The 27,207-nt window shown below is 37.6% G+C and overlaps 1 protein-coding gene across 3 annotated transcripts; it reads left to right on the top strand.

Moving 5' to 3' along the window:
- The first annotated feature begins 209 nt into the window (after window positions 1-209).
- On the top strand, window positions 210-27,207 carry BROX (BRO1 domain and CAAX motif containing). Of its 3 annotated transcripts, XM_006871150.1 has the most exons (12): window positions 210-323; window positions 4,413-4,519; window positions 4,853-4,949; window positions 7,518-7,613; window positions 8,732-8,804; window positions 9,916-10,021; window positions 10,820-10,909; window positions 12,717-12,802; window positions 16,003-16,084; window positions 16,579-16,729; window positions 25,669-25,828; window positions 26,782-27,207. In XM_006871150.1, the coding sequence occupies exons 1-12, from the start codon at window positions 223-225 to the stop codon at window positions 26,866-26,868; spliced, it is 1,236 nt and encodes a 411-aa protein (XP_006871212.1). In that variant the 5' UTR covers window positions 210-222; the 3' UTR covers window positions 26,869-27,207. The 3 variants fall into 3 exon arrangements, with proteins under 3 accessions (XP_006871212.1, XP_006871213.1, XP_006871214.1); XM_006871151.1 differs by lacking the exon at window positions 7,518-7,613; XM_006871152.1 differs by lacking the exon at window positions 25,669-25,828 and having other exon boundaries at window positions 211-323.

Raw genomic sequence — 27,207 nt, 5'->3', positions numbered from 1 at the left:
ATATGATTTGTTGAATGTAAAACTGATGATGTGCCCTGTAAACTTTCATTCAATCCACAATAAAAACCTTAAAAAGATTACAGCACTTAACAAATTCGTTCATATGAACATACGTGCCCTGTACTAATTTATTTTTTAAAGTAATGTTTACATTGTTGAATGTTTTAAGTTTAAATTTTATAATGTCTTGTTTTCTTTTTCTGTAGAAAATATTTGGAGAAAATGACCCACTGGTTTCATAGAAACCCATTAAAAGCCACAGCTCCTGTGTCTTTTAACTACTATGGTGTAGTCACTGGCCCTGCTGCTTCAAAAATTTGCAAGTAAGTTTTAGTCCATCTCAAGCACCGATTGAACCACTCTCGGACACAAGGTACTTTCTAGGTCCAGTGGAAAGTACAGAAAGATGTCAGCTTTAGCAGTTACGTAGGCCATGGTCCTTAGTTTCAACTCAGTACATACTGAGTCCCTAAAGGTCACTATGGGTTGGAACCAACTTGACGGCACTTAACAACAAGAGACTAAAACAGTCCCAGTAAAAGGGTTAAGTAGTCCATTGCAACAGTACAAGAGATACACCAAGTAGTGTGTAGAGATTGTTATTTGCCCAGATAAGAAATTCATTGAATTCAGAGCAGGGAGAGGTCCCTGTGACCTCGGATAGCCTTGGAAGTATCCATATAGGAGGAAGGACTTAATAAATTATATGGTTTTGATCATGGATTGGCAAACTGTCCGACAGAGTAGCCCACTCGCTGTTTATGTGAATAAACACAAGACACCCCCCATTGATTTACAGATTGTCTATGATTGCCCCTGGTGCTTTCCACTACAGTAGTAGAGTTGAGTAGTTCCCACAGAGAGAGACCCCACTTCCTGCAAAGCCTAGAGGTTTTGCTATCTCGTCTTTCCTAGAACCCTGGTTTAGGGAAAGGAAAAACTCATTTATATCTGGAAAATCTTTGCTCTAAGGATAGTGAGTAGAGTGTTTTGGCTGGAACAAAAAGGATAAGAAATCATTTCAGAAGCAGAATCCCGCAGCCTGATTAACTGATTGGTTCTGGGATGTTGGGAAGAATTCAGTCTACTAAAGATAGAGAATCTAGATGATCAATAAGCACATTGGTGGTAGCAGTAAAGGAAAATCAGGAGTGTTGTTGTTGTCTTTGGAAAGGAGTCATTGATGCAAAGGGTAGGAAACTGGCATATTAAGTAAGCTAGACCAAAGATGAGCAAAAAACTTTTTCTGTCATGAGCTAGATAGCAAATATTCTAGGCTCTGTAAGCCATATATAGTCTCTACTTGGTAGTCTTTATTTTTGCAATCCTTTTAAAATGTGAAAACCATTCCTAGTTTGCGGACCATAGAAAAGCAACCCTTGATCTAATAGGTCTAGAGGCAGCTCCCAGCCTAGCTGATTTCTTTGTAGCATTGGGCAAGCCCCTTCTTTGGACCTAATTAATCATCTGTAAAATGAACAGCATGAATTAGATCTAATCTAAGGTACATTTTTGCTCAAATTTGTAACTTTAAGATGAATATAACTGCACAAATGGTTGAGCACCAAACTGGAAATTACTAGTAGACTACTTGAGTCTCGAATAGAATTGAGGATTACAATTTCTGTTTAGCCCAGGAATCAGCCCTGCCAATTTCAGTTAAATACTTTTTCAGTTACATACACTTGCATATTCATAAGGTATCAGTCAGCTATATGTAATTGTTGATAAGTACTTTCTTGGAATAAGGCTCTATTCAAATTAAGTCACTAAGCCTCGATCCAGCACTAAGTGGTGGTGGTGATAGTGTGGTGTGGAGTCAGTTCTGACTCATGGCAACCCTGTACAGGGTCTCTGAGACCGTAAATCTTAACTGGAGCAGAAAGCCTCATCTTTCTCCCATGGAGCAGCCGGTAGATTCAAACTGCTGACCTTCTGGTTAGCAGCCCAAATTGTAACCACTACACTACCAGGACTCATTGCAACACATAAGTATCTCTACTAAATCTTAAAAGAAAATATTCTAAATGTTTATTTTTCACTCAACTAGTAATTTCTGAGTTCATGCTTTGCCTTTGTTGTTGTTGTTAAGTGCCATCAAGTCGATTCCGACCCACAGCATTTCTGAGGAACAGCTGGTGAGCTTGAACCACTGACCTTGCAGTTCAAACGGCTTTGTAGTCTGGCGCATTAACACCCAGCACCACACCAGGACTCCCATGCTTTGCCTTAGGTACCTGTTCTGTCTGGGTATACAGTTTCTTGGTGCTTAAACAATTTAAATTTAATCTTTAGTCACTTGCAAACTCATGAATTGTGTCTGCCAGAAATCCGTGTCAGCTTGGCCATGATTCTCAGTATTGTATGACTGTCCTCAATTTTGTGATGTGTTGTAAATCCTAACTCTGCTTCTGGTTAATGAGACGGGATTAGATTATGTCAAAGATGATTGCTTACGTAATACTGCCACCCTTCTTCAGATCCTGTGTAAGGGGAGTGTCCCTGGAGTGAGGCCTGCATCACCGCCTTTCCTTATAAAGAGCTAAAAGTAGAGAGAAGGGAACAGAGAGGAAGGTACCAAGAAAGAAGAACCAGAAGCAGAATGCATCCTCTGGACCCAGGATCCCTGCTGCAGATGCAGGAGCAGATTGATGCTAAGACATTTGAAGATCTCTTAAGGAACAGAGTCCACCGATGTTAAAAGGAGACAAGGGCTTTCCCGCGGGCTGGTAGAAAGAGAGAGCTTTCCTCTAGAGCTAGCACCGGAAGTTCAGATTTCTAGCCTCCTGAACTTAGATAGAATAAGTTTCTGTTGGTTAAAACCATCCGCATGTGGTATTTATGTTGTTGTTGTTGTTAAGTGCAGTCAAGTCAGTACGACTTATAGCAACCCTTTAAAGGATTTCCGAGGAGCTGCTAGTGGCTTTGAACTGCTGAACTTGTGGTTAACAGTCCAATGCTGGCCCTACAGCATCACCCCAGGACTCCACTGATGTTATAACAATATTCAGTAATTAGATGTTGTTGTTGTTGTTGTTGTTATGTGCTGTAGAGTCAGTTCCAACTCACAGTGACCCTGTACAGGGTTTCTGAGGCTGTAAATCTTTATGAGAGCAGAAAGCCTCATCTTTCTCCTGTGGAACAGCTGGTAATTTCATACTGCCAACCATGAGATTAGGAGGCCAATTCATAACCACTGCGCTACCAGGGCTCCTTCAGTAACTAAGTTGTTGTTGTTAAGTGCCATCTAGTCAGTTCTGACCCATAGCAACCCTATATAGGGTTTCTGAGGAGTAACTGGTGAGCTTGAGCCTCTGACCTTGCAGTTCAAACGGCTTTGCAATCTGCCGTAACCCACAGCACCACACCAGGGCTCCTCAGTAAACTAAGGCACATGAATTTCAAGTGGCTTCAGTCATTGTTCGTATAGTTAGGTTTCTGCAACCCTCACTGAGCAAATTTCCTTCTGCGAAATGAACAGGACAAGTTCAGAGCTGTAGGTGTAGATACAGGAATGGATATAGTTGAAGTTGTACAAATAAGATCTCAAAAATGAAATCAGAAATTCAAAGACAATATTTAGGAAGGGTCAGAAGGAAAACTATACAAAGAACTTTTTTTAAAACTTTGTTAATTGAGAGAAGGTTTCCAGAACAGATCATCAGTTTTAGATTCAACAAGCCATATACTTTGTTTCATTACAATGATTGGAGTCCCTTCCATGTTAGCAGTATTTGCTTCTATTCACTTTAACTGGTGCTACAAGGAACTTTTAAAGGCAAAAGGAGAACCTAGAAAATGTAAGAGCTTTTGGTTCAAAGGATAAAAGAACTTCTAGGAGGTAAAATGGGTAAAGGGTGGGTCAGCACAGCCCTGTTGTACAGTCAAGGAGTTTGAACACTGGAAAGCAGTTTTTAAACAACTTTCAACCACGTGGTTTTATATATTCCTGGTATGTGTATTCAATTTTAGAATGAAATTTTATTATTTTGGGGATATGGAAATCATACACTAACATTAAATTTCCATTTTTGAAAATATTTCTACTGTGAAATGACAGCTTGAGTGATTCATTCTTAATTTCCCTCCAAATTTCAAATGCTTGTGCTTGTTTGATTTTTTAATTGAAAACTTGTGCATATTCATTACATAATTGTATTTATGCTTTACTCCTTTAATTAGACTGGATTTGTTTCAGTAAACCTTTTTAAATGATTGTTATTTGAAAATTTCACAGATCTCTAGCATCAGTCATACTTGCATTCGTTTCTAGGTAAAAGGGAGCAGCTGAGAGGAGTGCTGGGGCAGGGCTGTGTTGTGCTATAAAGCTCTTTCATTGAAATTGAAATTGAAGCCACTATTACACAGATGCACAGCTTACTTAACTTTACCATCTCTCTTTCTCATTTAAGTGAATTGAGGTCATCCAGAGCAAGGCTGCTTGAACTGTTGACTGATTCGAACTGTAATCCAGAAATGATGAAGAATGCAGCAGATTCATATTTTTCACTTTTACAAGGTTGTTTATGTGAGCTTTTAAAGTTTTTAAAATAACTGCAGAATTTCTTAGACTTTTCAAGCTTAAATTGCTTGGTATTTTAGATTATGTGCTTTGTACATATTAAGTTTCAAATATGTGAGAATGTTAAGGGTGGTATGTGGTATTTCCAATGTTTTAAAACTTAAAATGTAAAATAAATATTTTACCTCAGGAGAAGGTATGGAATATGTAAGAGTAGAGAAGGTTCCAGAACTTTACATTCAGATACTGGAAAAGCCATTATCTAATTTTTTTCGTAATAGAACAATTAGTGTTTCTTCTAATGCTAAAATAATTTGTACCTTTTTCTAGGTTTTATAAATTCACTGGATGAATCTACCCAAGAAAGCAAGTTGCGATATATTCAAAATTTCAAGTGGACTGATACACTACAAGGGCAGGTCCCAAGGTAAGCAATGCAGTCATAGTACTAAATTGAAGCCAGTTTTGTAACTAATTTAGCCAATTCATAACCTCTGTATTTGAAGAAGAAAAATAAAACATTTTTTCTTATCAGGAAAAGATTTTAAAACATTTGATCTAAACTCCAAACATATTCTACTACGTAAAAATATAATTTGTTTCTACTGGACTACATTTATGTTAAAGATAATGAATACAAATACTAGCTAGAATTGCAGAACCTTGACTTTTAATAACAGCATTCTGAACACACAAAGAATAGTTTGAGAATTTTGCAACCCAAACCTGGCTTTCAGTCTTCAGTTGCATTCAAGCAGAGCAGAATTTTGTTTTTCCCTTTACTTTTCTTTTTCTGATGGATAGTTCAGATAGCTTTGGGCAGTCTGCCTTCATCTTCCCAAAACTCACTCCAAATTCTGCCCCAATTCTATACTCTCTTTATTCATAGTAATTGATTTTTTTTCCTGATTTCTCATCACTGTTTTCCCCTTTTAAAAAACTTCCTACCAGAGCTTTTCATCATTTACTTGAGCTAGTTATAAATTCATTAGGAAACAAATCATGCTTTTTAATTTAACCATCTTTTTTATACCATTGGGTTCTTTATATGATCAAATATTTTTGTCTTAATTTGCTGTAGAATTACTTTTATAAATACAAAAAAGGAAGGAAGGAAGGGACTCTATTAACAATTGCTATAAGACCAGGGTAGACTATTTATTTTAGGGGTAGGAGTACGGACTTTGGATTCATACAAATCTCGATGCAATCTTAAATCCTCTACAGAGTGAACATCTTCAAGTATATATTAGGGTTATTTCATACCATTTTTTTGAGAAACAAAATAAAATTTATGTTAAGTGAATAATACAGTGTTTGGCGTATAATATTATTAAGTACCGTCAAATCTGTTCTAACTCATAACAACCCTGTGTAGGGTTTCCAAGGAGCAGCTGGTGAGTTTGAACCACCAGCCTTGCGGTCCATTGCTTATCCAATAGCACCACACTCCTTGGCATATAATAGACATTCAATATTTTTGTCTTGTGATTATTATATGTAGAATTCATAAATTGGATAAGAGACATGAGCTATGAATCCTTTCCACATCTTAATATTCTGGGATACTTTGGTTTCTAAGGCCTCATTTTCTGTTTTTCTTTTAGTGACCCATTTGTTCATCCAAAATTAAAGAATATATCTTGCAAAATGATGTTTTTTAAAGAATTAAGCCTCTTTATTACATTGGAAACATGGGCAGAAATTAAAATGTGCATTTTAGGAATTGACAGTTTTACCTCTTAGCATGTCAAATTTTGCTAACTTATAAAAGCTAGTTATTATTTAACATTTTCCCAGAAGTTTTATGAGACAATGAAGAATTATGAAGTAATTAAGTAATAGTGAATGTTTGATACATCTCAGGATTTTCCCTTACTTTCTGCCTGATTGCTACTTGTGGAATGGAAAATACGTTATGAGTATATCTGTTCTGAAAACTTACCTTTTCAGTTGTATTCACTCTGACTGCTGCTGCTTACTTGTGATGCAACAGAGATAGAGCGTTTTAGAAACAAAGCAGATAAAGTAGATGAAAAAAAAGGGAGAGTTATTTATGAGCCTTCATGTTAATTAGCAAAACTCTTTTTATTATTTAAAGATAAAGTTACACATATATTGGTATGTCCACTAAATCACCAGGTGAAAAACACTCAGTGCTGAGAAGAGGAAGCTGTTAACTATGAATTAAATTTTTTCCAGAAGGGTAAAACTGTTTTAAGTTTGTTTATAAATGTCATTTAAAAAAATAATATATACTGAATAGGATAGTTTATAAATCAGTTTTAAGTTACTACGTATTTCATAACTTTTTTTCTTTTTTTAATCTAAAGAATGCCCATGTCTACATTCCTTTTAAGAAGAGGCCACAGCATTAGTTTCTTTTTTCTCTTTGGGTAACTTCAATGTTATCTTAGAATTAAATGTAAAACAGGGGTACTATTTCTGCTTTCTTACTTCATCATTTGACCATTTCGGAGTCTCCAGGTTCTTATAAGAATGGCAGTAAATTGGTATTCTTTTACTTGCTTAATACGCTCTTGCCATTTTTTTAAATGCCATATTTAGTCTAGACTCTGGAAGAAAAACAAAACAAGGTATAAAATATGCTCATTTTCAAGACCTTTCTTTGTGGTATGCTGATTGACTTGACATTCAAAGTCTGTGGTTTGGTGGGCAGTTCTGTGCTGCCTTAGTGGATTATCATGAGTCAGAATCTACTCCACAGCAAAGGCTTTGGTTTGGATTCTCATGCTGACTTTTATGAAGCCCATACTGGGCTGTTATAAATAGCTGTTGTTGATTACCTCAGGGTGTGAGTGTCTTTATCTCCCACCTGTACAACTCACAAGAACTACATTTTCTGTCTATATATCCCAGACTACCTCAGATTCCATTAGTTAATTTGTAGTTTATAATTTACAGTTGGATGCACTGTAGGCTTCATGTAGAGATGTCTCAATTAGTGACACACTTATCATATTTATAATTTTAGTGCGCAACAGGATGCTGTTTTTGAATTAATTTCCATGGGATTTAATGTAGCTTTATGGTATACCAAATACGCTTCACGGCTGGCTGGAAAAGAAAAGTAAGTTCAAAGGCGGGAAGGGTTTTATGCATATGTGTTATTTATTTAATTTTATTTTAATATGCAGCTACTTCAGACATGTCAACGATTGCTAAAAATTTAATATTTTAAGTATCAGAGTCATGGAGTCTAATGTGAAAAAGAAACATTTTATTAATAGTTTCGTCATGGGGAAAGTCTTTGTAAATAAGACCCCAGACCAAGAAACCATTTATGAAAAGATTGAATATATATATGACTACATAAACAAAGTTAAAATACAAATGTCATAGTGGTTAAAAGTTGCAACCCACATAACAAATTGTTTTTGTAATGTCTTAAACAAGTTTTACAAATGCACAAGGAAGTACCAGTGAGCCAGTTAAACATGAGCAAAGTGTATAACAGTTCACAGAAAAAATTAACACAAAAGGCTAAGGCTCATAAATGTGAAAAGATGCTTTAAAAATTCCAAGAATTAAAAAATGAGATGCAATTTTTATAACAGAAACAGTGGATACTAGAAATTAGAAACTGACCAATTAATGCTGATGCATCCATATAAGGAAATAACATGCAGTCATTTACAAGTAAAGTTGAATTTTATGTGTGGATATAAATTTGTCTCTAAAGTGTGTTAAGTGATGAAAGCAAGTACAAAATAGTGAATATGGTTACCACTGTGTATGTTGTGTGTTTTTGACATGTGCACATGCACTAAGGTCATACTGTATTTTGCTTACTTATGTATAGATGGAGTCTAAAAGGAAGAACCAGAAATACTTGTTCACAGCTTACTTGTTGTAGGCAGATCTTCTTTTCATTTGTGGCATCTTCTGTTTGGATGCTTTTCATGTGAATTTGTTACTTTAAGTGTCAGAATTAGATTTTTCTAAAGGAAAATTTCCAAGGGTGTCAGACAAAAGACTACCGTACTTTTAAGCAAATAACACACAGGTTATGCATTTTTGCCAAGTACAAAACCCCTGGCACTAATTTCCTAGGTGTGCCATGTATATCTTGTGTGGGTGTATTATTTGCAAACGAATATAGTAATTGAGATTAAGGATAATATGTTAGTTGGTTTTAAAACCAAAAATCAGATTCCTCATCTGCTTAATGTAATTACTATCTTTAAGCATAACAGAAGATGAAGCAAAAGAAGTTCATCGAAGCCTAAAAATTGCAGCTGGGGTTTTTAAACATTTAAAGGTAAAATATATATACACTTATTGCATTAATAGTTCTTCTTTTGTTGGGCAGAGGGAGGAATTGTTTCATTAGGTCAACAGAGCTAATATATGTTCTGTTTTCACTATGTTAATTGTTGATGAGTGCTGCTAGTTACAGAACTATAAGGGTCTAAGTTTTTACCTTAAAGTCACCATTAAATTTTAAAAATTAGAAAATGCCAAGTTATAATGCAGTGCTTATTTTTATATCTCTTCTGAAAAGATAAGAGAACAAATCAGGAAAATTGATGGTTAACATTCTTACTCTCTGCAGTAGCTGCCAGGCGCTGTCATATTCTATAAAACTGAGCTTTCTCTGAAAGAAGAGGCTAGAAGGACAGTCAATACACATTAGTTACATTATCTAGAGATGTGATGGGCATCTGGAGAAAACTCATGTATTTTCTAACAGTATTTCCTCCATTTCTAATTAAACCACTATTTACTGGAGACCAGTGTTGGGTTCTTTTATATAAGATGCTTTTATAGTAATTAAAAAGCTGCAAACCTGAGTTAACTGGAGAATTTTTTTCTTTTCCTTTTTTATACAGGTATTTATGCAAATGAGCAGTTCAAGTTATTGTTCAAAAGAGAATTTTGGTTGCTCTTTCAGTTAAAACATTTCATAAGATGAAACTATGGCTTACATATCTAAAGCAGTCTTTTATGACAAAAATTTTGCTCCTAAATATCCTGTTCTTGTAAAAGCTGGGTTATATAATACACAAAAGTTTTTCATCTCTAGGAACCTAATGTCGGAGTTCTGGTGTGGTGCTGTAGGATAAGCACTGGAGTGCTAAACTGTGAAGTCGACAGTTCAAACCCACCAGCTCCTCCTCGAAATCCCTACACAAGGTCACTGTGAATCAGGACTGACTTGATGGCACATAACAACAACCCTAATACTCCTTTTTAGACTGTTATTAAGTGCTGTCTACAACAAGCTGAATATTGCTCCTTTTTACAAGGATTTTGTTTGTATACCTGAATTCTAATGAATCCCCAAATTGAATGTCTTACAACTTATATTTCCTTCATCATTAACAATTATGTGAAAATAAAATTTGATTTTTTTTTTTTTAATGTCTTAGGAAAATCATATCCCCAAACTAATTACACCTGCAGAAAAGGGAAGAGATTTAGAGGCACGACTCATGGATGCTTATATTATCCAGTGCCAGGCTGAAGCGCAAGAAGGTATCTCTAAGTATTGTAAGATTCCTCAGAGAAAGTTTGGACTGGCAGTTGAATTTTAGGTTTTTGATTTATCATTAGGAATAATTTTACTTTTAGAGCCTGGCTTTTTTATTAGTTAGCAAGACAAGATCTTATATCTTCATGGCTCTTTTTTAAAGAGGGTTTTGATTTCATGACTTTTCTTTAAGCATATTATTTAGTTCATCTTTCCTCCTCTACCTTGCTCATTCATTCCCTTTCCTCTTTTCTTCTCATGGCATAATGTACTCATGGGATAAATTTCTTCCTCCTTTCTTCAATCAAATAGCATTGATAACGGAGGCATGGCATGACTAGGCAGAATCCAGAGGTCCATGTTATCATGTGTTAGCAACATTTCGGTTCCTGTACTCAAGGATCTTGTACTAACAAGTGGATTCAAAGTAGCCATTATTTGGTTTACCTTGAAATTTTTGCTTTTCAGTGGTAGAAAATGTCTATGGGTTTATGGGAAACAAACTTTGTAGACTTTTTCCCCTTTTTTTAAAACTCTAGTACCTCATACTATTTGTAATTATAATTCTCTGTGATTACTTAGTTTAGTGATTTATTTTAAGAAATACTATTAGAACCAACCTACTGATTTTTTGTTTGTTCATATTTACATATTCTGTAGCATGTTCATGTGAAAACTGTTTTGGCAAACTATGTTAAAATCCCAGTTTTAAGACTCAGAATTTCTTTTGCTATTGTATTAAATTTAGGGTAAATGCAAGTGACTGTATCTGCAGATTCACTTTTGTTTTCTTTTGGTTATAGTAACAATTGCTCGAGCAATTGAGCTCAAACATGCCCCGAGACTAATTGCTGCACTGGCATATGAAACAGCCAATTTCTATCAGAAAGCAGGTAAGTTTATTATTTATGTTGTTATAATTTATATCATTTAGATTTTCAGATTTATTACTTCTAGGCTTGTGTGCCTAGTGTGGTGCACTATAGGATATGTACTGGACTGCGAACCACAAGGTCGATGGTTCAAACCCACCAGCTGCTCTTTGGAAACCCAATACAAGGTTGCTATGAATCAGAAGCAACTCAGTGGCACTTAACAGCATGCTTAATACACAAAACAAAAAATTCCTCAGATTGTTTAATCATTTAAAAAATTGGAAATTTGCATTATTATATTAATATTTTATCTTTGTTAGAAATGAAAGAATTACAGCTGTTTAGTTAGAATGTTAATGTTGATGGAAAGGATGATGCTATACTTTTTAGCCAATTATAGCTAATAATTATAACAACATTTGTGTTTTTAAAATTTTGGTCTCCATAACCACCTGTGAAACAAACCATGTAGTTGCTATCTTCATTTAGACCAGAAACAAATCAAAAGAGTTAAAGTGTGAAAACCATACCTTTACTTCCAGCAGGTGAGATACTAAGACTAGAACTTAGTTCTTTTGATCAGCTTATTGGTCTTTTCCTTCATTCCTATAGGGAGCATGCTTAAATTTCTATTTGTGAGATGGCTACTATGCTAGAGTGCTCCTTGGAGGCCAGGATGGCCAATCTTCGTCTCTCATACTTCGGACATATTGTCTGGAGGGACCAGTTACTGGAGAAGGATATCATGTTTGGTAGGGTGGAGGGTCAAAGAAAGAGGAAGACCCCAGCGAGATGGATTGGCAAAGTGGCAGCATCAGTGGGCTCAAGTGTGGCAACAATAGTGAGGTTGGCCCAGGATCGGGTAGTGTTTTCATTCTGCTGTGCATAAGGTCGCTATGGGTCAGTACCGACTCAATGGCACCTAACAATAACAACTATATTACTTGCTGGATATACTCAGATACGTAGAACAGACTCACAGTCTAGGGAATCAAACAAATATGTAACCACATTATTATAGTGTGAAGTAAGGTGTTATTACAGCATTTTAATAAGAATCTAAACAGCTACAGGAAGGTGGTGCTTTAATGTTATTTTGAAATAGAAAATGTACATTTCCTAGGGAGTTTTGGAGTCTAGTAGCAGTGGAGCAGTCAATAGTATGTACAGACATAAGAAAGGACTAAGCGCATTCTTAGACCTTTAGGTGGTTGGTCTTAACTGAAACATGGGATGAGCGATAGGACAAATGCTTGGGCAAGTATGAACTCTAAGGAATTTGGCCTTTATTCTGTAGATCTGCTAGGTGAAGGAGTAGCAGGCTGACTCCACTTAGTTCTCAGGAGGAAATTGTTAAAGGTTTGAGAGCAGTTTGACAAAAGGAATGCAAGAAGAAGAGGCACATATGTTTTATATGAGATTTCAGTCAGTGACAGAGAGGGGATGAATGAGAATTAGAAAAGCCCCTTCCATGTTTCTGACTTGGATGACTGGGTTAGTCTTTATGTTGCTGTATAATAAAAACATTTTAAAATAGAAAATAGGATGTAATTAATTTTTAGTTTGAAGTTCATAGATAACCTCTTTTTATCATCATATATAACTTGTTACTTTACCCTTCAAATCAAAGAATGCCATGGCATTCAATCTAATTATGTAGCTTATAAGAAAATAAATTACTGTAAATAAGTGAATTTTTTTTTCATGTGTAAATGCTTGAGTTTTGAGTTGAATGACATTCTACTTTAGACATCAAAATATGTGAACTAAAAAATCTAGTGAATCAGGGTGAAATTATCTTTTACTTTTTAAAATGTAACTTTAGATCATACTTTATCCAGTTTGGAGCCTGCATACTCTGCAAAATGGAGAAAATATCTTCACTTAAAAATGTGTTTCTACACAGCATATGTAAGTATTTGTAACCCTAACAACAATGATAATGACTGTGTTTCCAGCCCCTTGAGGACTAGGGCTCACATCTTGCCAGCCTCTTCATTAGCATTTTATCAATAATGGACAGCTCTCAGTAAATAGTCACTGACAGTACAACCATTGTGAACTAAAGTGGGTGGGAAGATACGCTAGTGTAGAAGTGAGTTACAGCAGTAGGATTGCTGTTTGATTCAAAAACCACTTTTAATGTGGCTCTTTCTGTTTGCTTAATGGGAATCCTAATGGGAATGACTAACTCTGAAGATATCACACAGTCTTATCACCTGGGTTGGTGAAGAATCAGCAAATAGCTTTCAGAAGTAACTCAATTTTGAGAAGTTACTTACCAGATATACTTACTGTGCCCTATCATATTGTATCCTATCATGAGAGGTCATCAAAAGCCTTTTGCTGGTCTAAGTCGATTATTTTATATCTTACGTTTTACCATTTATTTCCAAGCACACTGCATAACAACATGTGCAGCTCCTTCATTGTTGTGGACATTTCAACAGAGAACATGTCTGACTTAGTTCTCTAGTGCTGCTATAACAAATCCCACAAGTGGATGGCTTTAACAAACAAACAAAATGTAGCTTCTCACAGGTTAGGAGGCTCTGCTTGAAGGTCCTTCTCTCTTTGGCTTCTTTCCTGGTTCCTTGGAGATTTCCTTATGGCTTGGTATCTGTCTTACCCCATCACTCCTAAACTTATTTAATCTCTTTTATATCCTGCATCATTAAAATAACAAAGACATCCCATTCGCAAATGAGATTATTACCATGGGCATAGAAGTTAGAATTTAGTAACGTTCAACCCTGTAGCACTCCCTTCCCCTTAAAAAAAACAAATGTATGCCCTTGCCACATGCAAAACAGACTCACCCCATTACATTATCCCCAAAATCTTAAATTGACTCCAAGCCCCAAATCTTACATTCTGAATCATCTAAATCAAATATGGGTGAGATCTTAAGCGTATTCCATCCTGGAGTGCAAAATTCCTGTTTTGTGAACCTGTGAATCGCTAGACTGTAATATATCTATTTCCCAAGTACAGAGGTAGAGCAGGCACAGGGCGGACATTTCCATTACAGACAAGAGAAACTAGAGGGAAAGAAAGAATAACTGGCACCAAGCAAGTCAATTCATATTAATTTTCAAGGCTTGAAAGTAATTCTCTGTTTTTTGGAACCATATGGGCAGTGGCCTGCCTTCCATACTCAGTTTTGGCCAAACCCTCTGGATTCCAGGTAGAGGTCCCTTGGTTCTGGTCGTCAACTCCTCTTCCAGCCCCATTCTCCTATCTGAGTGGCAAATTCACCTCCTTGGCCCTGGCAAGAATATTCTGCCCTATGACCATGGCAGTTTCCCCCATCCCCCCTGGGCAGTGGCCCCCATCTCCTTAGCAGACCTCACACTCAAGAAGAGAGGTGGCAAACCTAGGAGTTTGAAACCTAGGAAACTGTGGCTTCACCCTTTGAAACTGCTTCCGGTGTTCCTTCCAGAATTCTGATCTTCAGGCGGCCCCAGGGATGATCCTTTTCTTTTCTTGGAGGACAGCAGATGTGCTCCTTTGGCCTGTTTCCTGCTTGTAGCATTCCAAGAGGTAGACAGCATCCTTTCCTGTTGTTCCTTCTCTGTCCCCTTCAGTCTGTGTTTAAGGGTTGTCTGCTGGTCTTTGGTTAGATCCATCAATCACAGGCTTAATCTCTTTTTAACAGCAGATTGTGCAGCCACATCTTTGGTGAGCATTCTAAGACGCATGTCCTTAGTGTATACAACAGAAATTTTTAAATCTTTAAATTATGTTTTCATTTTGCACACTTCCATTTTAAGTTTCTCACTTTCCTTTCATGTTGTATTAGCTACAAGAAGAAACCATGTGGCCTATAAGCTCTTGAAATCTCATCAGCCATTTATTTAAGTTCACAAGTTCTACCTTCCACCAAATATTTAGATATAATTTAGAGAAGTTCTTTGCCACTGCATAAAAGAATCCCCCTTGCTGCATTGTGCATTCACATCTTCATCATATTCTTTGAGAGCCCCACCAGAAGCACACTTAGCATCCACACTGCCAACAGCAGTTGTTGCCGCTGCCATATATGTTCTCTAAGAAGTTAACGGTTCTCTATAACTCATCTCACTTCTTTCTGAGCCCAAACCAGAATTGCCTTTAACACCTGTAATTCTCTTCAAGGCAATCCAGGTTTTCACTATTGTTGTTGTTAAGTGTCATCAAGTCAGTTCCAACTCATGGCAACCCTTTACAGGGTTTCTGAGGAGTGGCTGGTGAATTGCCAACCTTGTGGTTAGAATTCCAATGCTTATCCTACAACACCTGTCCAGAACCTTAAAATTCTTTCAGCCTCTACCCATTAACTAAATCCAAAACTACTTTCACATTTTAGGTATCTGTTAGAGCAGTGCCCCACTCACATGGTGCCAAATTCAGCCTTAGTTATCTAAGGCTGCTGTAGCAGAAATAGCACAAATGGATGGCTTTAACAAACAACAAAGACACTAAGGGGAGGCTTTCTCTCCCTGTTGGCTCTGGGGGAAGGTCCTTTTCGCTTCAGCTTGTGCTTCCTCATTCCTTGGAGATCTCCATGTCTTCCCCATCTGCCCTCTGCTTGTTTGCTTCATCTCTTTCAGATCTCAAAAGAGGCTGATTCAAGACACACCCTATACTAAACCTGCCTTTTGAGGGTAACAAAGACAACCCATTCATAAGTGGTATTTTTACCACAGACATAAAGATCAGGATTTGCAGCATTTATTTCAGGGCCCATGATTCAATCTATGGCAGTGTCCTACTTCAAGCTGCTATATGTGTCTCTTTGAAACCTCTTTACCCCTTCACCTTAGAACCTTCCCTCTGCCTCTGCCTCTGCCTCAGCACAGTAATTTCGCTTCTTTAGCTACTATTTGAAACAAGGTTCCGGAAATGTTTGTTGCTCTCAGCTTGTGATCAGAAGGCTAGTTTGACTTTTTCTGAGTCTCACTGAGCAGTGATGGGTGAAAGCTTACTTAAGTAAAGAAATAAAAGTGATCTCATTGATACTTAAAACAATAGACAAAGGTACTTAGTCATCTGATGAATATCTAAAACAATGATAGTGGAGAAAATTGTTTAGGAAGAGAATGAATAAAAATTTTTGTTTCTTTTACCAGGCTTATTGTTACCATGGTCAAACTTTATTGGCTGGGGATAAATGTGGTGAAGCAATCAGGTCTCTCCAAGAAGCAGAAAAACGTAAGTATTTCTGCTAAGAAGTTAACTCCCTTTGTAAAAAACAAAATACCATAATGGGAGGGTAGGAGGTTGAAAGAGATCCTGGCTGCCTCGATGAAAGAGACTGGGAATTGTAAGTGGAAGACAAAGTTCTGGAACCCTAAGGTCCTGTCGGAAATACTCAGCTTCCACTGACGCTCTTCTTGAAATTGAACTACACTAAGGAAAGAGCAGTCACATTTCTTAGCATTTCTGACTTAATGCCTTCTAAGGAGCTCTGGTAGCATAGTGGTTACGAATCAGGCTGCGGGCTGGAAGGTCAGCAGTTTGAAACTACCAGCTGTTCCGTGGGAGAAAGATGAGGCTTTCTGCTCCCGTAAAGATTTACAGCCTCGGAAACCCTGTACAGGGTCGCTATGAGTCGGAACCGACTCCACGGCACATAACAACAACAACAATATAAATACACAATAATTTGTTAAAACCATGTGTCTTTCTATCCCTTGCACATGTAGTTTATGTAAAGGCAGAAGCATTATGCAAAGAGTATGGTGAAACCAAAGGCCCTGGACCCACAGTCAAACCTTCCGGACACTTGTTCTTTCGGAAACTTGGAAATCTTGTGAAGAACACCCTAGAAAAGTGCCAAAGGGAAAATGGATTTATGTGAGTACAGCTGTTTATCTAGCAATACCATGTTTTCTGTTAGTCTTTAACACTAGAATTAGTGTTTAAAATAGCATTAATTTCCTCTTCTAGTTATAAAAAGTGAAGGAAAGGTTTGCACACAAAAACAAATACTCTTTGATGGTTACTAGGGAGAGGAAGGGAGGTAAAATCACTAACGGGACAACGTTATTTTTGTAAGTGCCGTCCAGTCAATTCTGACTCACTGCATCCCTGTACAGGGTTTCTGAGGAGCAGTTGTGGGTTTGAAGCGCAGACCTTGTGGTTTGTAGTCCAGTGTTAAATAGACATATTAATCTGGGTGAAAAGGTAGTACATACAGTAAGGGGGTGATTAGCAGAGTATCGTTAAGGCAAAGGAAGACATGTAGAGGATCACAAGAACGACAGACAACATAGATAAACAGTACTACATACAAAATTCTGCGATAACAGTAATAATACACAGTAATCTATGAGTGGTGCATAGGCAGGCATGCACGCTGAACAGGTATGGGGAGGCAAACAGGACTACACCCATGACAGTATACAAGGGGGCTTCAAAAGTTTGTGGGAAAATTCCATTATCTTTTTATTCTATTTTTCCATAAACTTTTTAAAGCCCTCCTTACATAGGAGTCCTGGTGTGGCACTGTGGACTAATGTGTCAGACTTCAAAGTCATTTGAACTACAAGGTCAGTGGTTCAAGCTCACCAGGTGCTCCTTGGAAACCCTACATAGGGTTGCTATGGGTTGGAATAGATCCGATGGCACTTCACAACAACAACAACATATAGGTTTAGCAGAGGCTGTTTCTGCATTTGTATTTCTGTATGTTTTAAATGTATCCATGTATATGATAAAGGAAATGGGGCAGTACTTAGCCATAACCAACGCCTTAAGGGAATGACTTGCGGAGCTTTGAGACTTAGGCCCACAATCTTGGGGGACACCTAAGTCAATTGGCATAACATAGTTCACAAACAATGTTCTACACCCTGCTGTGATGAGTAAGCAGTGGAGTTCATAAAAGCTAGCAAGCGACCATCTAAGATGTAACTCGTGTCTCCCCGGAAGAAAGAATAGTGGAGAAAATCAAAAGACTGAAGGACTACTGAACCATGTGGATCTCAGCCTCCATTACCCTGAGGCCAGAAGAACTGGATGGTGCCTGGCAACCATTACCAACTGCTCTAATCAAGACCAGAGAAGATACTGAATATACTGAGAGAAAAATAAGGAATTCAATTTGAAATTATTTTTAAAAAAAGACCAGGATGAGTTCTGGGGCAAGATGGCAGAGTAAGCAGACACACTCAGCAAACCCTTTACAACAGAAACTTGGGAGACCAAGTGAAACAGACACAGATGGTTCTTGAGCCCTGAGCTTCAGAAGATAGGACAAAGAGGAAGACTGAGTATCAACTGGAAGAGGAAGCTGAACAGGAAGGGCAAGAGAGAAGAAAAATGGGTAGGCTGTCAACTGGCATGAATCAGGACAGCCATCCTGAGTTTTTGCAAGTGGCTTTCAGTAGAGTGGCCTACAGGCACAGGACAAGGCTGGAGGTTGTGGCAAGGGTGATGTGGTTCTCCCTTGTTCTGTATCCTCCTGGTAGCCATGAGTATATTCAGTTACAGATCTTCCCAACCCAGAGGCCAGTGGCACCCCCTCCTGTACACCCTCTACTCTGCCTGGGGTTGGGTGCCAGGAGTGCCACCCCAGCTTCTGGAGGTATGTGAACCTGCCTTGAACTGTGCCACACATCCACCAGGAGACAAGTGGTAAGTGCCTGAGAACACACCAATATACAGTCAACAATTACACATAAATATAACACTGCAATATTGCAGAGAAAACAGACAATTTCAGCTTACATAAAGAAGCAAGCAAGAGTTTCTCAAGCAAGTGGCCAAAATACAGAGTCAGAAAATATAAAGCCAGAAATGGTATCAGAACTACTGGATAAGGAATTTAAAAGATTGCTATTTAAATACCTTCAAAGGATTAAGAGAACGATCGAGAAAAGCCAAGAGAGCACAGAAAAAAATTTAGACATATTCAGGAAAACACTACAAGAACAAACTGACAAACAAAAAGCTTGGAAAACATACAAAAACAGCAATTAGAAAGCCAAGAGAGACTAATACTAAGACTTCAGAAGTAGATTATACATTAAAAGGGCAAGGAAGTAGAAATAAATCAGTGAAAGGCTGAGTTACTGAACTTGAAGACAAATAATCTCTCAATATTCATTTGCTAATGAGCAATCAGGGGGAAAAAATAATCTGAAGAAAGCCTAAGATTTATGTGAGGCACGTTCAAGAGGAATAACTTACTTGTGATTGGAATTCCAAAACAGGAAGAGACCAAAAAAAAAAAAAACACATAGCAATAATTATCCAAGAGTTTTGGAAGAAAACTTTCTTAAAATCATGAAAGTCAAGAAGATAGCTATTCAGGAAGTTGGATCAACTCCAAACAGGATAGACCCCAAAAAGAAATTTCAAAACTAAAACATAGTAGAGAGTTCTGAAAGCAATTCTGGAAAAACAAAAGCTTAAAGGAGAACTAGTAAGCACTGATTTCTTAGCAGAAACTATGCAGACAAGAAGATAATGGATGACATATATAAAACTCTGATAGAAAAAAACTGCCAACCAAGTTTCATCTATCCAGCAAAATTGTCCATCAAATGTGATGATGAAACAAGAACATTTTCAAATAAACAAAAAAGTTTATGAAACTCAGACCAACCTTACAAAAAGTACTAATAGATATTCTTTGGACAGTGAGTGAACCAACACCTGAAACAAACAAACATGACAATGTCACTTAGAACTCAACCCAGACCTAGAAGTATTCTAAGTAAAACAGACTTCCAAGACTGAATATAGGAAACCATAGATACCAGTTTGCAACAGCAACAACAAAACATAGAGTAAGAAGAGGGAGTAATGTAGTTACAGAACTGCGAAATGAAGAGGAAATCAAGTAGATTTTAAGATAAATATTAATGAAAATCAATCTTAACTATAACCCTAAAATGAGACCAAGCCTTATTCCTAGCCCTAAACCAACTTCAACCCCTAACACTAGCCCTAGTCCTAACTATACGCCTAACACTAAAAAAAAAAAAATCCTTGTTCTAACCTAGACCTAGCCATAGCCTAACCCTAACTCCTTACTCCTACCAACCTTCCCTGAATGAGTATGAGAGAGAGAACTGTATTTAAAACAAAACAAAACCAGACTTAACTGGTCTGAAAGAGATTGGTGGAACCCCCAAGACTGTTGGTCTTAGACATCCTTCAAACCTGGAACTGAACAATAACACGAGGAACATACTCCTCAGAATCATCAACTATATGAGACCAAAGGGCAACATTTGCCCAGGGACAAAGCTCAGAAGACAGATAGGGGCAGGAAAGCACAAATGAAAGGAGAAATCCACTGAGGGGAGGGCAGGAGCGCTACGTTGAGGGAAATGCAACTAATGTTACTAAACAAAACATGTATGATTTATAAACTTTCACCCAGACCACAATTTAAAACGATTGTGAGGATGACACAGAACCAAGCAGTGTTTTGGTCTGTTGTGCAATAAGGTCACTATGAGTCAGAGCTGACTCTATGGCACTTAACATCAAGGGGCAGATTTAAAATTTAATGAGTAAATTATTAACATGTGAGTGTAAGTCAAAGTCATCATGTGGTGCTGGTAGGTGCCATCGCGTTGGTTCTAACTCATAACTACCCTATACACTAAAACGAAACACTGCCCAGTCTTGCCACCATTCTTACAACTGTTATGTTTCAGTCTATTGTTGGCTGCCACTGTAGGGGTCTTCCTCTTCAATAACCTTCCACTTCCAAGCATGGTGACCTTCTTCAGGGACTGGTCCCTGCAAGCACCATGTCCAAAGTAAGAGAGAAAATCTCATGATCCTTGTTTCTAAGGAGCATTCAGGTTATATTTCATCCAATCCAAATTTGTTGGTTCTTCTGGCTGTCCATAGTACTTTCAGTATTCACCAACACCATAATTCAAATGCATCACTTCTTCTATGATCATCCTTATTCATTGTCCAACTTTCATATGAGTCAATTGAAAATATCATGGGTTGGGTCAGGTGCGTCTTAGTCTTTAACTGACATCTTTGCTCCTAAACATTTTTAAGAGGTCTTGATCTACAGATTGCCTAAAGCAATCCGTCATTTGATTTCTTGACTGCTGCTTGGTCCATGAGTGTTGATTGTGAATACAAGCAAAATGAAAACTTTGATAACAGTAATCTTTTCTCCATTTTGTTGTTGTTAAGTGACATCAAGTCGGTTCTGACCCTTAGCGACCCTCATGATGTTATTTATTGGTTCAGTTATGAGGATTTTTTGTTTTCTTTATGTTGAGGTGCAATCCATACTGTAGTCTTTGATGTTCATCAGTAATTATTTCAAGTCCTCTTCACTTCGAGAAAGCAAGCTGGTGTCATCTCCATAGTGCAGGTTGTTAGTGAATTTCCCTTCAGTCATGGTGCCATTCATATAAACCAGCTTCTAAGATTATTTGTTCAGCATACAGATTGAATAAGTATGGTGATAGGATACTGGTTCACACCTTTTCTGATTTTAAACCTTTCGGTATTTCCTTGTACTGTTTAAACAACTGCCTCAGGTTCCTCTTGAGTTTTATGTTCTGGAATTCCCATTCTTAATGTTATCCATAGTTTAATAGAGTCGAATACCTTTGTATAGTCAGTAAAGCACCAGTAAACATCTTTCTGGTATTCTCTGCTTTCAGCCAAGATCCATCATATGTAAACAATGATATCCCTAGTTCCACATCCTCTTCTGAATCCAACTTGAATTTCTGGCAGTTCCTTGGGACATTGTTAACAACTGTTTTTGAAGTATCTTCAGCAAAATTTACTTGCATGTGATGTTAATGATATTGTTTGATGATTTCTGCATTCTTTTGGGTCGCCTTTCTTCGGAATGAGCATGACTATGGATCTCTTCCTATTCCAATTTTTTTGGCATAGATGAGAGAGGGCTTCTAGCACTGCGTCAGTTTGTTGAAAGATTTCTATTTGTATTCCATCAGTTCCAGGAGCCTTGTTTAATAAGCCAGTGCCTTCAGTGCAGCTTGGACTTCTTTGAATACCATTGGTTCTTGATCATATGCTACCTCTTGAGATGACTGAATATCAGCCAGTTACTTTTGGTACAGTGACTGTATATTCCTTCCATGTTTCTGTGCTTCCTACATCATTCAGTATTTCACTCATAGAATCTTTCAGTATCTCAAGTAAAGGCTTGAAATTTTTCTCTAGGTCTTTTCAGTTTGAGAAATGCTGAGCATGTTCATCCCTTTTGTCTTTCTAACGCTAGGTCTTTGCATATTTCATTATAGTACTTTATTTTGTGTTCTGAAGTTGCCTTTTGAAATTTTGTGTTCAGCTCTTTTACTTCATTTCCTCATGTTGCTTTAGCTTCTCCATGTTACAGAGCAAGTTTCAGAGTCTCTTCTTACATCCATTTGGTCTTTTCTCTTTCTTCTGTCTTTTTAATGACCTTTTGATTTCTTCTTGCTTGTTCTTGATGTCATTCCACAACTCCTCATCTTTAGTCATTAGCATCTGTGCATCAAATCTGTCCTTGAAATGTTTTGTAAATTCAGGTGAGATATACTTTTCCTGACACAGATAGCGTTGCACTTCAAGACAGATCTTAAAATAACTCTTTTTGACAGTGAATACAACACCATTCCTCTTCAGTTTGTCATTCCCAGCATAGTAGACTATATGATTATTTGATTCAAAATGGCCAGTATCAGTCCATTTCAGCTTCCTAGTACCAAGGATATCAGTGTTTGTGCATTCCATTTAATTTTTGACAACTTTGAGTTTTCCTAGATGAATACTTCATATATTCCACATTCAAATTATTTATGGATGTTTGCCATTGTTTCTTCTCATTTTGAGTTGTGCCCCATCAGCAGATGAAGGTTCTGAAAGCTTTATCAATTCATTAGTCAGCTCTACTTTGAGAAGGCAGCTCTTCCTTGGTTGTATTTTGAGTGCTTCCAACCTAAGTGGCTTATCTTCTGGCACTCTATCAGGCAGTGTTTCAGTGCAATTCATAAGATGTTCAGAGGTGGTCTGCCTCTCTGTATTGTCATAGTCTGGAAACTCCATTGAAACCTGTCCATCAGGGTCACCCTGCTGGTATTTAAAATACCCGGTGGTATAGCTTTCAGCCTCAAAGCAACATGCAAGCCACAGCCTGATAGACGAGTGGTGGGAAATCATTGCAGCAACCTTTATAAACAAAACAATCGTGAAGCAGTTATTTCTATACGTAGCCTCCATGTTTCACATACACACTCCTGAAGGCAGGGTTTCCATCTCTCTCACCCTTCCTCCAGAATTTCTCTGCTCTTTAGTTGACACTCCATCAGAATTGTAGTTTTGGCATCCTCATGGGACTCCAATTGTATTCCTTTATTATGTTCTTTGAGTTTGGGGAATTAAAAGAAGTTTGAAGGGGCAAGAACATAACTGTAGGGGTGTATGGGGTAAGATTTCCTAATGAAATTCTCGTAGGACACCCCTTGCTACCCTTGAAGAATAAGCAGGTGTATTACTGTGATGGGAAAAAAAATTCCTAGACATAACTTTCCTGGCCTTCTCACCAATTCCATTTTCAGTTTTCTTAAAACTTCTTCACTATAAGCCCCTGTCCTGTGATCATTCTGTGTCCTTTGAGAAAATCTATTAAGATCATTTCTTTGGAGCCCCCAAAATAGTATCCATAACCTTCTGGCCCAGCAAATGCTGTCAGCAGCCGCTGTTTTGATTGGATCTTTTTTAAGGCACCCTAGTGAAACTAAGAAGCCCTGGTGTGGTGCTGTAGGTTAATACGTTGGACTGCAGGGTTGGTTTGAACCACAAGGTCAGCGGTTCAAGCTCACCAGCCACTCTCTGGTAACCCTACGTAGGGTCACTACGGAACTTAACAGTAACAAGACTAAGGAGCCCTGATGTGATGCTGTGGGCTAATGCACTGGACTGCAAAGTCAGTTTGAACCACAAGATTGGTGGTTCAAGCTCACCAGCCATTCCTTGGAAACCCTATACAGGGTCACTATGCGTCAGAACCAACTCGACAGCAACACCAATGAGACTAAGACAGCTGTATTAGTAAGAGAACTTGTCTTCCTTCAGCCAACCACAAATCTCCAGTTCATGTATGAACTAGAATCATAGTTGTTAGGTGCCATCGAGTTGTTTCCAGCTCTAGTGACCCCATGAAATAGCAGAACAAAACACTGCCCAGTCCTATAAGGAATTGCCATCCTCACAACTTGTTATGTTTGAGCCAATTATTGCTGTCATTGTATCAGTCTTATCTCACTGGAGGTTATCTTTGGCTGGGGTCTCTAGAGAAGCAAAACCAGTGAAACGTGTATATATGTATACACACATACATAAGAAACGAGAAGTTTGTATCAAGAAATCGGCTCACAGTTGTAGAGATGAGAGAGTCCCAAGTCTGGGTCAAATGAACCAAGATCAGCAGGCAGGCAGGCAAATAATAGACCAGGCCACTGACTCATGTCCAAAGAGCAGGAGATTGGAGGACGAGTGATGCAAGATTCAGACCCAGCAGAGAGCAGACAACCTTTAGCTGAGTATCTATTATATTGGAAGCAGGCCCCACGCCTAAGGAAACATACTTTTAGTTGATTGGCTGCTCATAGCCAATCATCATAGAAATAACTACATTGTTCATAGCTAGTTATCTTAGAGCTATCTGTATGATCTGTAGATCTCACATGGGGATAACCATATCTCAGCTGCCAAACCACTGGGAATCCTGGCCCAGTCAAAGATTATCAAAACTAATTATCACAGGGATCTTCCTCTTTTTCGCTGACCCTTCACTTTACCAAGCATGATGGATGGCCTTCTCCAGGGTCCGTCCTCATTACATGTCCGAAGTATCAGAGATCCTGGCTGCTGAGGAGCATTATGGCTGTACTTCTTTCAACACACATTTGTTTCTTCTTCTGGAACCTTAGTAGAAATGCTTTCTGTGTAGTGTACTTCATTAGGACACTTCCTTACTCTCCTAATTTTTCTCTTGTTTCCCTGCCATTCTCTATATGTTTTATATATATATATATATATTCTCAACTGCATTTCCATATTCATCTCACTGGTGTCATAAAGCTCTAAAGCAAGAAAATTATTTTTCTCTGAATGCTTCACAGTCATATAAAGTGGTATTCTTTTGTTAAAAACTATAGATCACCACCTCTGTAGGTTGGGCAAGTCAATCTTGTCCTTATTATTTTTTTTAATCTCTATATTGTTGTTGTTGTTAAGTGCCATCGAGTCGGGTCCAACCCATAGCGACCCTGTACATATTATTTCCCTTAAATTCTGCATCTAGTCTTACTGAGTGAGCTGGTTTTACTTCCCTAAATACACCTAAGATTTAGCTTTCCTCATTTTGTTTGGAAAGTGTCCCAGAACTCCTAGGTTAATTATAGGCATTAGGCTACTAACCACAAGGTTGGTGATTCAAACCCACAGCCTCTGCATGGGAGAAAGTTGAGGCTGTCTGTTGTCATTAAGATTGACAGTCGGTCACGGAAACCTTTTGTAGGGTTATTAGGAGTCAGAATGGTCTTGATGGCAGTGAGTTTTTAATGTTTGTTTTTGTTTGTTTGTTTTTTGTTACCCATCATAGCTTAGGTTACGTTGCTTGTAATTGACAAGGTGTTGACTGTCTCACTTATATGTAAGCTACATGAGGCAGAGAAAATGTTTCTAATTCATCATCAAATTGTCATTGTCTCACCCAGGATCTTAGACACATGCACTTGAATAGTTACTGAATGAATGAAATTTTCTACTCAAATTTCTTTTTGCAGTTACTTCCAAAAAATTCCAACAGAAGCCCCACAACTGGAACTTAAAGCAAATTATGGTCTTGTAGAGCCTGTACCTTTCGACTTTCCTCCTACAAATGCTCAGTGGACACCAGAAACGTTGGCTGCATTTGATCTCACCAAAAGACCCAAGGATGACAGTGTATGAGATTGCAGTGTTTTTGTTCTATTCACAAAAAGCAAATACAGAGTTAATATTTTGATACATATTTTTCTGAATGTTAAATTAGTTCATGATAGTGCCTAGTATAATCTGTTTTAGAGATAAAGGATTTTGTCTTTTCATTTTCTGTGTAATTGATTGACAGTGCTTCCAACACATTATCATGCCTTTTGATAACTTTCCAGTTCTCTCCTTTAAGAAGAGTGCTAGAGAAAAGGTCTAAAAAGAATGGCTCACCCATGTTTATATTGCTGTGGCAAGACTCTGTTTTACACATTTAGTATAGTGACCAGGAAGCATTTGAAGATCTGACCTAATTTCAGAATTCCATAAAATCATCAAGGGTCAAATCTGCTTTTATTCATTTTCATGCAAGGGATATACCATTGACATAAAATACTTATATTATCTAGGTCAAACGGTAGATTCAGTAGAAAATTGGAGTTTAGCTGCCAAAAAGACTGTGTGATGCAAGGAATGGGAATCATTTCACTAATTTGCACTCTTAACTGCTTACTTCACAATGGGTAATTTTAATATAATTTCCTACTCAAACAAAAAACATTAATCCTTCAAATAACCATCTCTGTATCCAGTTCAGTTCTAAAATAATGCCCTAAGAAACAGCCTGTTACTACCATAAGTTATTTCCAAACTTAAGAGTTCCATTTACATCATCAGCTCTCAGTTTATTCCTCCTCAAAAAGAGCGTGGAGTAGGCTGTGCTTTTGCTTGATTATTGCCAACTATTCTAGGTTTTCATCTTCCCTGGAATCTCTTGAATTGATTTGTAGCTTTGGGAACGGCTTTGTTAATCTCAGTGTTGTAACAATTCAACAGAACAACTCTGAAAAATCTGAAGTAGTAAAGCCCTAATGTTTATTTTCCAAAGATTAGTTTGTGTACTTATGCTATGTTTTCTTTCTCCTTAGACCAAGCCCAAACCAGAAGAAGAAGTAAGACCTGTGAAAGAACCAGATATCAAACCTCAGAAGGACACTGGGTGCAACATTTCCTAAAGTGTGTGGATATACACTTTGAATTTCTGTACTTGTAGATAAAGATAAACTGGAACTGTAGTTCACATTTCTTAAGATCATTTCTCTGGAGCCTATAGAATGATTCATTCCATTCAGAGAAAATATGCCTTCACTTGATCTGTTCTTGATTTTCATATAGTGGAGATGCTTCATGCTTGGTTTCTAGACTCTCTTTTTCAATCAAGACAACTTTTGAAAGATTCTAGTGTGCCTCTAAAAGGTATATTTGGGGGAGTTGGGTCTTTTTTTTTTTCACTCTGGGCAGTTTCAATTAGTATATTAAAGGTCAGAATCATGAGGTTTCAGATATATTTTTCT

Source organism: Chrysochloris asiatica, unplaced genomic scaffold, assembly GCF_000296735.1.
Source record: "Chrysochloris asiatica unplaced genomic scaffold, ChrAsi1.0 scaffold00161, whole genome shotgun sequence".
Taxonomy (NCBI): Eukaryota; Metazoa; Chordata; class Mammalia; order Afrosoricida; family Chrysochloridae; genus Chrysochloris; species Chrysochloris asiatica.
Note: the sequence above shows the minus strand (reverse complement) of the source record. Positions and strands in the feature narration are given on the sequence as shown.